The sequence below is a fragment of the Misgurnus anguillicaudatus genome, chromosome 24 (assembly GCF_027580225.2).
Source record: "Misgurnus anguillicaudatus chromosome 24, ASM2758022v2, whole genome shotgun sequence".
Taxonomy (NCBI): Eukaryota; Metazoa; Chordata; class Actinopteri; order Cypriniformes; family Cobitidae; genus Misgurnus; species Misgurnus anguillicaudatus.
The window spans coordinates 13,972,260-13,983,708 of NC_073360.2; the positions used below are offsets into that span (position 1 = coordinate 13,972,260).

At 35.2% G+C, this 11,449-nt stretch overlaps 1 protein-coding gene across 1 annotated transcript; it reads left to right on the top strand.

Annotated features, from left to right (window-relative positions):
* The first annotated feature begins 1,364 nt into the window (after window positions 1–1,364).
* On the top strand, window positions 1,365–10,808 carry LOC129437748 (calcium-activated chloride channel regulator 4A). Its single transcript, XM_055196041.2, has 14 exons — window positions 1,365–1,616; window positions 1,837–1,974; window positions 2,053–2,203; window positions 2,297–2,399; window positions 2,487–2,520; window positions 3,331–3,561; window positions 5,495–5,719; window positions 5,820–6,000; window positions 6,163–6,269; window positions 7,236–7,451; window positions 7,970–8,234; window positions 8,311–8,454; window positions 9,628–9,855; window positions 10,285–10,808. The coding sequence occupies exons 1-14, from the start codon at window positions 1,470–1,472 to the stop codon at window positions 10,614–10,616; spliced, it is 2,502 nt and encodes an 833-aa protein (XP_055052016.2). The 5' UTR covers window positions 1,365–1,469; the 3' UTR covers window positions 10,617–10,808.
* The last annotated feature ends 641 nt before the right edge of the window (window positions 10,809–11,449 follow it).

Genomic DNA, 11,449 nt, shown 5'->3' on the forward strand with positions numbered 1-11,449 from the left:
TTAGTGACCCAACTAGCCAACCTGGGTTTTCCCATATGGGACCTACTAGGTTGAACCAAATGAGCCCCAGATATGTTGCCCATTTTGAGCCCATGTCCACTCTGTACCCCTGTAGCCCATGTATAACCCATATGGGGCCCACATAATTGTGTTGATGAACAGGGTGGTTAATGGAAAATACTGTAGATGCAGTTGAAATGGGTTAGTTCGCGATTTTAAATGATTCATTACAGTTGTTTGGTTGGTTCCTTAGGTTAGTTGAACTTTTAGCAGGGATGTCCACTCATGCTCCTGGAGGGCCGGTGTCTCTGCAGAGTTTTAATCCAACCCTAATCAAACACACCTTATCCAGCTAATCAAGGTCTTACTAGGCAGAGGGCTGTTTCTCAATATGCGTTCTTCAGCGATCTTGCATCCTTGTGTCCTGCTACGTCATTATTAACCGTCGAAGTTCAATTCCAATTTTCAAGAACACAAGTACAGAGGACACATGAAAATACCCCGATGTGTTCTTGATATCGAGGATGCATCGAGTGAAGACTTGCACGCTGAAATCTGGGGAGGTCAAGTGACCAACAGGAAGATCGCACGCATCTCAAATCTCACAAGTGCGTTCTGTGTTCTTGCGACCTTCTGAGTTCGTTCTTCCAAGGTCGCCAATCTCCACGAGAACGCAAGTCCGTTCTTTGCGTTTTTAGAATTGAGAAACAGCCTAGATACTTTGAGGCAGGTGTGGTGAGGGAAGTTTTAGCTAAACTCTGCAGGACACCAGCCCTCCAGGACTGACTTTGGACACCCCTGACTTTTAGCAAAGCACTCTTTACAAAATGTATTATACAATATGTAAATTCAGGAGAATGATTCTACACTTTTTTAAATGTTACTTATTCTTAATAAATTAAAATTGTAGAAATGAATCTCTATCATTTTTGTTTTAATAAGGTTGTATTTGTTATCAATGCATTAGTGCATTAGCTAACAGTGTACAATACTTCTACAGGATTTATAAAGCTTAGTTCATGTTAATTTCACAATTTACTAATACATTTTTCAAATCTAATGTTAACATTGGTTAATGTACAATGAACCCACTAATATTAACAAATATTATTAAATGCTGTAAAACTATATTGCTTATTGTTAGCGCATGTTAGTTAACAAATACAACCTTATTGGAAAGTGTTACCAGTTATACTTCAAAGAAATGGGAAATGCCTTAGAGGTAAGAGCCAATTACTAAACGGAAGGAGAAAAAGAGGAAAGAGAAATAAAGTGAAGAAATTGAGGAATACAGATACCCGTGCCAATGCCCGAATTATGTAAAACGATCTGTTCTGTAGATGATTAAGATTTTTCTACGTCATTCTGAAACTTCTTACACCTTGGGTGGGAGGGGTGTTGAGGCCTATAAGTACAGTATTTGTGCTGATCTTCACCTAAAATACGGCAAGTATAGTTAATCTACAGCAATGGATTCAAGATTCATTGTCTTGTGCTTGATGCTCCTGTCATCCTCCTGCACTGGAATCAAACTGGAGGGAAATGGATACACTGATATTGTGGTTGCGATCAGTTCAGGGGTACCACAGGACAACACACTTATTGAGAGAATAAAGGTGAATATACAGATTTTTGCACCTTATCTGTTCTTTTTAGAGGCTGTTATGTATTAGTTACATTTTAAAATTCTGTTCAGTATGATAAAAATAATAGGTGTAATACTTGTGCAAGGAAAAATGGGCTGTTGAATTATTTGAAAATAATGCACAACCAAGGTGGTAATGCAGCACGAAGCGGAGAACAAGATTGGAAGTGTTTTCTCATTTATCTGGACAGGACATGTTCACTGAAGGTTCGATGCATCTGTTTGAAGCAATGGACAACATGGTCTATTTTGGAAAAGTAACAATACTAGTTCCACCTCATTGGAGCAGTAAGGATTTTACCAAAGCCACAACAGAATCCTACGAGAAGGTACAAAACATGTTTTAGTCGTAATTGTACAAAATGTTAAATCACTTAATTTACATGAAATTTTTGCATCATACGCAGGCCGGCATAAGAATTGATAAAGCTAATCCAGGATATGGTGATGCTCCGTACACAAAGCAGTATGAAGATTGTGGATCGGAGAATGAGTACATTCACTTCACTCCAGACTTTTTCCTAAATGATGATCTCAAACACTTCTATGGCTCAAGAGGTCATTAATGTTAACATTTATCATGGTATTATAAAAACAACTACACATTTATGCAGCAGTCTTGTTTCATTAGCTGGATTGTTTTGTTTGTAGGAAGGGTCTTGGTGCATGAATGGGCTCATCTGAGATGGGGGGTCTACGATGATTACAATGAAGAAAATCCATCCTATTTTTCTAATGGAGTTCAGGCTACAAGGTCATAAACCATTAACTCATTACAAATAAAACATTGTTGCTGCTGTTTATGAAGTATGACCAGCATTGTCTTCTTGTTTATTTATAGATGTAGCAAACACATCGCAGGCCAGCATTCAGAGGTGGGTATAGTAGTCCAAACAAAAATCAAAACACAAAAAGCTCCATAATATATTTACCAAGTGCGGGTTCATGCATGATTTGACAACAAATATGAGTCGTGGTCAAAAAGTTTAGTACATTTTTAGTGTTACAGACATAAAGATTTTCACCTGAAGATTTCATTTAAATTGCTATGATAACATAATGTGTACACTGTTAAAAAATTCAGTAGAAAAACACTGTAAAAAATTTGCTGCTTTCATTTTTTTTATCAGCTACAAGTCATTTCAACTTACTATTATTTATCTTGACTAGAGAGGAGTTATTATAACTTATAAAATATAGTTAAAATATGTCAACTTTATAGCAAAACATTGTTTACAGTGTACAGGAATACTGGCAACTGTTTGCAAATAACTTACTGTAGATTTAAATGTATGTGATTTACTGGCAACAGTTTGTTCAAAGTGAAATAAACATTAAACATTCGCAAGTCTTTACAAAAAATTAAATTAAAATAACAGCCTCATGCTAATTATTTTGGGAACCAATCTGAAGGAAAAACAGAAAATTGATGAGGATTTCTGGTTCCCAGAATGCTTTGCATTGCTGTTATTTAATAGTTTTATTCTTTAAAGACAAACATGTTTAATGTTCATTTAATTTTTAACAATCTGTTGTTTCAGTACAAAAACATTTAAATCTACAATAAGTTACTGACAAACAGCTGCATAACTACAGCATTTTTAATGATAACCATATTACTTTTTGAAAATGCAAAAAAGTTTTTATATCTGCAATAAACCTGGAAATATGACCATATTTTCCAGGAAGTTGCATTTTGCAGAGAAGATAAGCACAACGCTGCATCCCCAAACCTACAAAATGAGAAATGTGGTAACAGAGCTACATGGACAGTAATATTTGAGGATTCTGTGGACAGTGTCGCCCTTCAATCTCTGAAACCGCTGCAATCTCCTCCACCAGCACCATCTTTCACTGTTGTACAGAGAATGAAGCGTGTTGTTTGTCTCATCCTTGATGTCTCAGGAAGCATGGCAGTACGTAACTTTTATTTTAAATTATTAAAACTTTTAATTCAGATACATTTTTATAATAGGAAGAGTTTGGTTCCAAAACAAGATAATCTCTTTTTTTTTTTTTTGCATTCCAATTAATACAAATAGAACTGTTGATTTATGCCTTTATAACAAAAAATACAGCTAAGTAGCACAATAAAACACAATAAAAACATGATAACGTAATAATAAACAAAAAAAAATGGAATAATCTAGTTTTGGAACAAATATTAGTTTCCCATGGGTTTTTCTCTTATATGAGGTTTTTTTTACCCCTTGGGAGTCAGCTGACATTAGCTTAACTTATAATTACGTTACGTTACATATACGTTGCAGTATTAGGGGAGAATCGGGGTGAAAGTAACAAAGGAAGAAAGTAACAAAGTGATTTTCTCCGAGCCCTGACTACATTTGGATTCCAAACTGACAGCATCTTTAGCACGCAACCCTTAACAGAGCTGACAAGTACCGTGTTATTTTGTCATCGGTTTGCATGTGTAGGTCCAGAAAGCTGTTTTTAACCATAATAAGCAAGTCATTTTTTCTTACGTGTTACTGATCAATCTACAGGGCTGGGTTTCCCGATAACGATTGAACTTAGCACTTAAGAGGGCTTTCTACGAGCTACTTAACGAACATTCGTTGTTCATTTACGTGCGTTTCCCAAAGATGCACGTAAAACGATCGCTCGCAGCTGGGTTTTAAGTGCTACTTACGAGTCGCTATCCATTTGTCAAGTGCTAAAATGTCACCAATAGAATGACTCGAATTTGTAGCAGAAGCTTGTTTAGGCTAATGATCTTCAGCCGATGTGCACTAATATTTTTAATAATATGTTTTCATTATTGTTCAATGACTTTTTAAGTGTTTTAATAATTTATTAAATATTATTTTCTGTATTTAGTAAGGACTCGTCCCACTGCGAAATGCCTTCTGCATTTCTATTATAGTTTAGATTATTATTATTATTATTATTTGTTGTTTATTATCTATGTTTATTTATTATTATGGATTATTGCATTATACCGTAAATATTTATTTGGTTTCTTTAATTAGATGCCATTTCCCTTCAAAACAATGTATAGATGAATTATAGCAGCAATCGGTATGAACCGTTTATCAATTTGCTATACCAACTTTTACCAAAATACAAAAAACTTTTACCAACTTGTACAAAATACGTTTTCCTTCTTTATTAATGTATGTTTAGTCATTTAAATTTGATTTCTCATTTGAATTTTAAATATATTATATTATATATTTAATATAAAATAAAATAAACTAAGAAGAACCCAATAAATAAATAAACATTTAAAACATTACATTATCGTCATTGCAGGAGTGCAATTTGCTGGTTGTCCTGTATGACTCTGTTGTCTTACGATGCACTTATGAATGAACGATTACTCCAGAGCACTCGTAGATCTACGATGATTTTCAAGGGCAACTTAAGTTACGAAGCTTTTGGGTAACAGCCCGTAATTCTAAGATGATTCGTACGATCGTTTTTACGATCTACTTAGCCTTACGATGCTTTTGGGAAACCCGGCCCAGGTTATTTAGTGCTCTAACACATCCTGAAGTTTGACTTCTCAGAGTTTTTCAAAATAAAACTAAATCGAGTTTAAATGTGAGGAGATCCTGTTGGGACGAAAGTAACACTTGTTTCCTTTGTCCCGCTGCTAATGCTGTTGCATTATGATGAAAAATGATATTATTCTTATTTGATTTAATTTCATTTTTATTGTGTTCTTACTGTTGAAAATGTTTTTATTCTCAACAATTCAGGTTTGTACTATCAGGTTGCTTTTAAAATATTTGATAAAATTGAAATTTAAAATAAAAATGTAATTCGTTATTTTTTTAAATGATAAATATTTATACAGTATACATTTAATTTATATTTATTTTCAAGGGCTCTAGGATTCGTCGACAGTGGCAAGCCGCCACACATTTCCTGCAGTACATCATTGAAGATCAAGCCTATGTTGGAATCGTAACCTTTAGCAGTGAAGCTTCCATTCTTAAAAAATTGACTCGTATTGAAAATGAGACCACAAGAATGGAGCTGATCAAATCATTGCCAACCACAGCAGGTGGAGGGACATACATCTGTAAAGGCCTCTTTAAAGGCTTAGAGGTGCCCTGTTAGTTGTATTCATATACATTCTGTATTGTTGGTGATGTGTAAAGTATAAATGTTCAATGTCAGTGATCTGTATCTCTTTCAAAACCATCAGGTACTTAGAGAGGACAATTTGGATGCATTAGGAGATGAGATGATTTTTCTCACTGATGGTGAGGCATCGGACGACCTCAATACTTGTGTTCCAGGTGCAATAGGAAGTGGTGCCATTATACACACGATAGCTTTGGGTACATCCGCTGCCCAGGCTCTGAGGCAAATGGCAGACAATACTGGTAAGTGACACAGCACAAACATTTAAAGTTCACACAGAGACTCAAGCATAGGTGTTGTTCAACACATTAATAAGTATAACATATATCCCTGTCAGTGTCAGTTTATATAAGTGTGAGTTTATCCAATGCTAATTTCTCCTATATGTTTCATGTTGAAAATAGGAGGGAAATTTATCATAGCCACTGATGATTTAACCTCCAATATGTTAGTGGATGCATTTGCTTCACTTACAATACCAACTGGAGACTACACAAAAGAACCAGTTCAGGTTTGATAAAACATTCTTCATAACCCATTTTATTATGTCATGAGAGGGTGCTAATGTGTTTTAATTTTAATATATAATTTTACATTGATTGTTCGATCTATCTGTGTACGCTCCTGACATAAAAGATAAAGAGAGAATAAGGAAAAATAATTATGCATTTTGGGGACTGGTAAAAAATGTGCACAAGTGACTGACTTATGCGACACAGCTGTGACCGATCAGTATTTTGAGATTAGTTATGCGCATGTGTTTCAGTCTATAGGCATGCACAAGTATAAACAAAACAACAGAGCCCCTACAGGGCTGCGTTTGTGCTGCTCAAGATACTATATCTTTTTAACGCTTCTCCAACAGTTTACAAAATATAGGGATGGTCACTTGCAGTAATAATCGTCTATCTGCTCAATGTATTTATCACTTTGTAGATGATGAATGCGTATGTGTGCAGGCTTGTAGTGTTACTTTACAACAGAGGTCTCCAACCTTTTGGTGAGCAAGGGCTACCACAATGAATAAAACAATCTGGAGGGCTACTTTTTGATTATCTACTCAAAACGTTTTTTTTACTTGTTGGTTTTATTTTATTTTACTTGTTGATATGTTTTACTATTTTTTTAAATGTAAACATACATAAACCAAGCCAAGCAAATGTAAAAATATGTAATAAATAAATATTAAAGTTGAGACTGTGCGGGCTACCGCGTTGGAGACCCCTGCTTTACAAGATAACAACGCCATCTACTGGCCTGGCATACATAATACAGAGGATTTAATAGTCTGCGGATCCATGTAAACCCAAATCTTTTAGAGAGCGTTGTTGTGTATACAGTTTTTTGTTTCAAGTAACTCGATTTTGATATTTTTCTTTCATGGGGCACAAAATCGGAATTGGACATCAAGGTCTTAAGTGAGAATCCAGTCTAATATTATGTGTGTTAATGTGCTTATTTTCTTTGTTGGTTACAGCTCGAGAGTATTGGAATAAAAACAGCTGGCTGGTTTAATGGAACTGTGTCAGTGGATTCGACTGTTGGTAACAAAACCAGCTTTTTAATCATATTTGAAAGCAGTTTACCTACTGGTTACATACAGTCGCCAAGTGGGTACATCTACAGTTTGAGAGATATGATTTCAGATACAACAGCAAAGACAATCACACTAAAAATTCCAGGAACTGCAGAGGTATGACTTTTACAGTACATTGACAGAAAAAAACAATCGTAAAAAAATGTCAAATGACTTTCAGCAGTGGGTTCCAAATAAAAACTGTAAAATTAAAGTAAAATTTCTTAATTCCAATAATGTCCTAAAACAATAATTTTACAGTGATCAAGTGATCAATAAAAGAAAAATAGTTATGATTGTCTCCGCATGTGGGCTGTCACTGGGGCTTTACCTGAGTACCTAAAGAGTTCATATTAGTACCTCCGATGTACATATTAGTACAGTACCTCTAAAATGTACCATATTGGTACCAAATTTATTTTTCAGCAAATGGCACATACTTCCCCAGTAACACCTATCTATCAGGACCATTTTTGGACCATTGTATATGACTTAAGTTTATAGTTCAAACCATCAGCCAGAAAACATTTGTGCTGCTATAATACAATACAAAACTTTTAACCATTAAGGTATATCATTGGTAATGTGTGTTTTGACAAAGTCCTAAAGATTTCCCTTTTTTTTGTATTGGGTAGCCTGGTGACTGGAAGTACAGTATTCTGAGTGGAAAATCTCAGTCTTTGACAATAACCTCAACCAGTCAAGCAGCACATGCTGATGTTCCTCCTATCATTGTCAAAGCTCATGTTAACCAACAGGTTAGTAACGGCAGTAAACCCATGATTGTGTTTGCTGAAGTTAGTCAGAATTACAGATCTATAGTTAATGCTGAGGTGTGGGCCACACTGGAACCTGAAACTGGGGCCCCAGAGATAATACAACTCCTGGATAATGGTGCAGGTAAATTACCCATCATTCTTTTCCTATGCATACACTCTTTTTAAAATGTAAATAAACAAATTAACATGTTTTACAGGAGCTGATGCTTTCAAAGATGATGGGATCTATTCCAGATATTTCACAAAGTTAGTGAAGGGTAGAAGCAGCTTGAAAGTGCGAGTGAGGAATAAAGATGGACAAGCCAGGTTTACTCTCCACAGGAAGAGTGACGTGGTGAATGGTAAACCAGTGTTATTTAACTTAAAACTGAAAAACTTCAGATCTTAAAGGGGCGATCAGTAATTGTTGTTCATGTTGCGCAGGGCAATATGGCAGTCATGTGGTGCTTATACTGACACAATAACTGATGCCAGAATACAGTAAACATACAGTAGACCGACTCAGTTTACAGTCAGTCATCATTCTTTTTCTTCAACAAACAAAATCATCAAATAAAAGTCTTGCATTGGTCATCTGAACATCTCAGCTTGTATTGTATATGTATACTAAATGCATGTTTAAAGGTGACATAGAATGATTGAACAGGGTATTTATCCTTGTTCTGTGATGTGACATGTAGATAAAAAAGTTTTTGTTTGGGTCTGTAATGCCTTAAAAGCTTCCTAAAAACCTCTCTCAGATAGCTCTATTAGGGTGGGGGAATTTAAACAAGTGGTTTTGCACCTATTCGGCTCCCCCTACTGGCTTAACTTGCAATCTCATTACTGATTGGCTGACTTTGCTGCCACTCTAAAAATCTAGCCAATTATTTTAAAGTGATGGGGCAGGGAGATGCCTGTGATGTCATAAGCATCAGTTTTTCAGATTGGGCGGTTTTCTGGCTGACATTTCTAAAAGAGGAATTTCTATGAGACTGAGATGTTTAGAATGTCTAGAACTTTTTGTATGTTTGTGAATGCGGGTAGACTACCATTATTCAACAAAGACAAGGTAAAATGGTTTTTCATTCTCTGTCCCCTTTAAAGAAATTCTGAAAGAGATCAAATATTAAAATATGAAAATTTTGGAGAGCTTTAACAAATATTTCCTTAACTTCTCAGTTCTTATATCTCAAATGTACCATACAGCTTATGACTTCCGCAATTCACATTGGCTATCATCTTGTCCCCAAAACTGCATCATCAATTTTTTTTAAATATAAGACGTGCAGCACAAAGTTTCCTGTAAAATTAGAAACTTTTTATCAATTTAATCCAAATTTCGTGGGTATCCATATCAGACATACCCAATTCTGCAAGAAATCTAATTATACTGCAAAGCATAATGTGAACCAATTTGATTTTTAATGTCTATAAACTCGCTTTATATATCTGTATATATCTGTAAGAATTAGCTACACAGGCTTTGAGAGAAAAGTTACTTGCATAGAAATCAAATGTTTCCTTTTTTTCAGATAAAGTGAAGCTGAACCTGCCAAAGCCTCCAGTTAAAGAACAACCACTTGTGGTAGGAAACTTTACCAGAACAGCCACTGGAGAAAGTTTTGAGGTGTCTTTCGTTTCAGGAGCAAAACCACCAAATTACCCTCCTAACAAAATCACAGATCTTAAAGCTGAAATCAAGGAAGACACTGTATTTCTCATCTGGACGGCTCCAGGGGAGGATCTTGACCTGGGAACAGGTAGAGTAGATTTTGCTATAATAATGTTTGAGAAATAAAATTTGAAATGATTAAACTTAGTCTTTAGTGCTGAAATAAAAATACAGAAACTTTGTAGTCTGCTATCTGCATATGAATTACTTTTATATGTATAACAATGGGATGTTGAATGCTTTATTTTGATTGGTTGAGAAATTATTTTTTTATAAATGCACATCTAATCTGTCAAATATCTTAAAATAACCATCAAGCAATGTTTTAACCGTGGTATGTAAGGGATAATGTATAGGCAGCAGGTTGTTATTGCAGAAATAAGCCCCGTCAGTGTGATCAGGATCTTGAATCAGACTGAAGGGGCTTATTTTGCGATAACAACCTGCTCATAAAGTAGGGAACATTACGTATTCATTCAACGGCCCATCATTCATGACATATTTTCTTTCTTTCAAGCTAAATCCTACGAAATCAGATGGAGCAATGACCATGAAATGCTTCGTCTGAACTTCAGCGATGCTTCTTTAGTCAACACGTCTGCAGTCTCACCTCAAGAGTCTGGATCAGTTGAACAACATTCATTTAACATAATAATTGAAAATGGTGTGACCATCTTCTTTGCTATTCGGTCGGAAGACAAAGATGCTGTGAAATCTAAAATATCCAACATTGTTCATGCAACAAAGGTCCTGCCTGCACCAGGCCTGAATTTTATAATTATTATCATTTTTGTTTGTGTGTCAACTATATCTGTATGTTTTTGTGTTGTTGTAAAACGTAGATGTTAATTCCCTAAAAAAAATGATATATATATATATATGGTTTCATCGAATGCACGTGATACACGTCTGGATCCGAACTTTACTTTCGGTTTCGGTTTTTTAATGGTCTGACTAGTTGCTAAACTGATCTTGTGAACAAATGCCTAGTCGAAAATAACAAATGTTTTGGTTTCCTATGTAATCTATGTGTTGTTTTCTTGCTTGTTATATAAATAAACTACGTTTAAAGAACTTTGTTGTTATTTATTCTTAGCGGCGTTAACTGGAAGTTACGTGCGGACCGCGACAGACGCTTCTTTATGTTGTTACTGCTGAAACGGTCTATAAAGCGGGGAAAATAAGTATTTGACACATCAGCATTTTTATCAGTAAGGGGATTTCTAAGTGGGCTATTGACACAAAATTTCCACCAAATGTAGCCATCAAGCCAAATATTGAATTCATACAAAGAAATCAGAACATTTAAGTATACAAGTTGAGTCATAATAAATAAAGTGAAATGACACAGGGAAGTATTGAACACACTTTATTTAATAATTTGTAGAAAAGCCTTTGTTGGTGATTACAGCTTCTAGACGTCTCTTGTATGAAGAGACGAGTCATCTGCATTGCTCAAGAGTGATTTTGGCCATTCTTCAACACAAATGGTCTTTAAATGTTAAAGGTTCCTTGAGCCTCTTTTCTGAACTTTGCTCTTAAGTTCTCTTTCTTTGTATGATTTCAATATTTGGCTTGATGGCTACATCTGGTGGACATTTTGTGTCAATAGCCCACGTAGAAGTCCCCTTACTGATAAAAATGCTGATGTGTCAAATACTTATTTTCCCTGCTGTGTATAT

Bases quoted from the DNA above. Each gene is read 5' to 3' on its own strand.
- LOC129437748 (XM_055196041.2), top strand. From the start codon at position 1,470: ATGGATTCAAGATTCATTGTCTTGTGCTTGATGCTCCTGTCATCCTCC. The intron at 2,204-2,296 runs GTCATTAATGTT...TTTTGTTTGTAG, and splicing joins ACACTTCTATGGCTCAAGAG to GAAGGGTCTTGGTGCATGAA. The intron at 5,720-5,819 runs GTGCCCTGTTAG...CAAAACCATCAG, and splicing joins GCCTCTTTAAAGGCTTAGAG to GTACTTAGAGAGGACAATTT.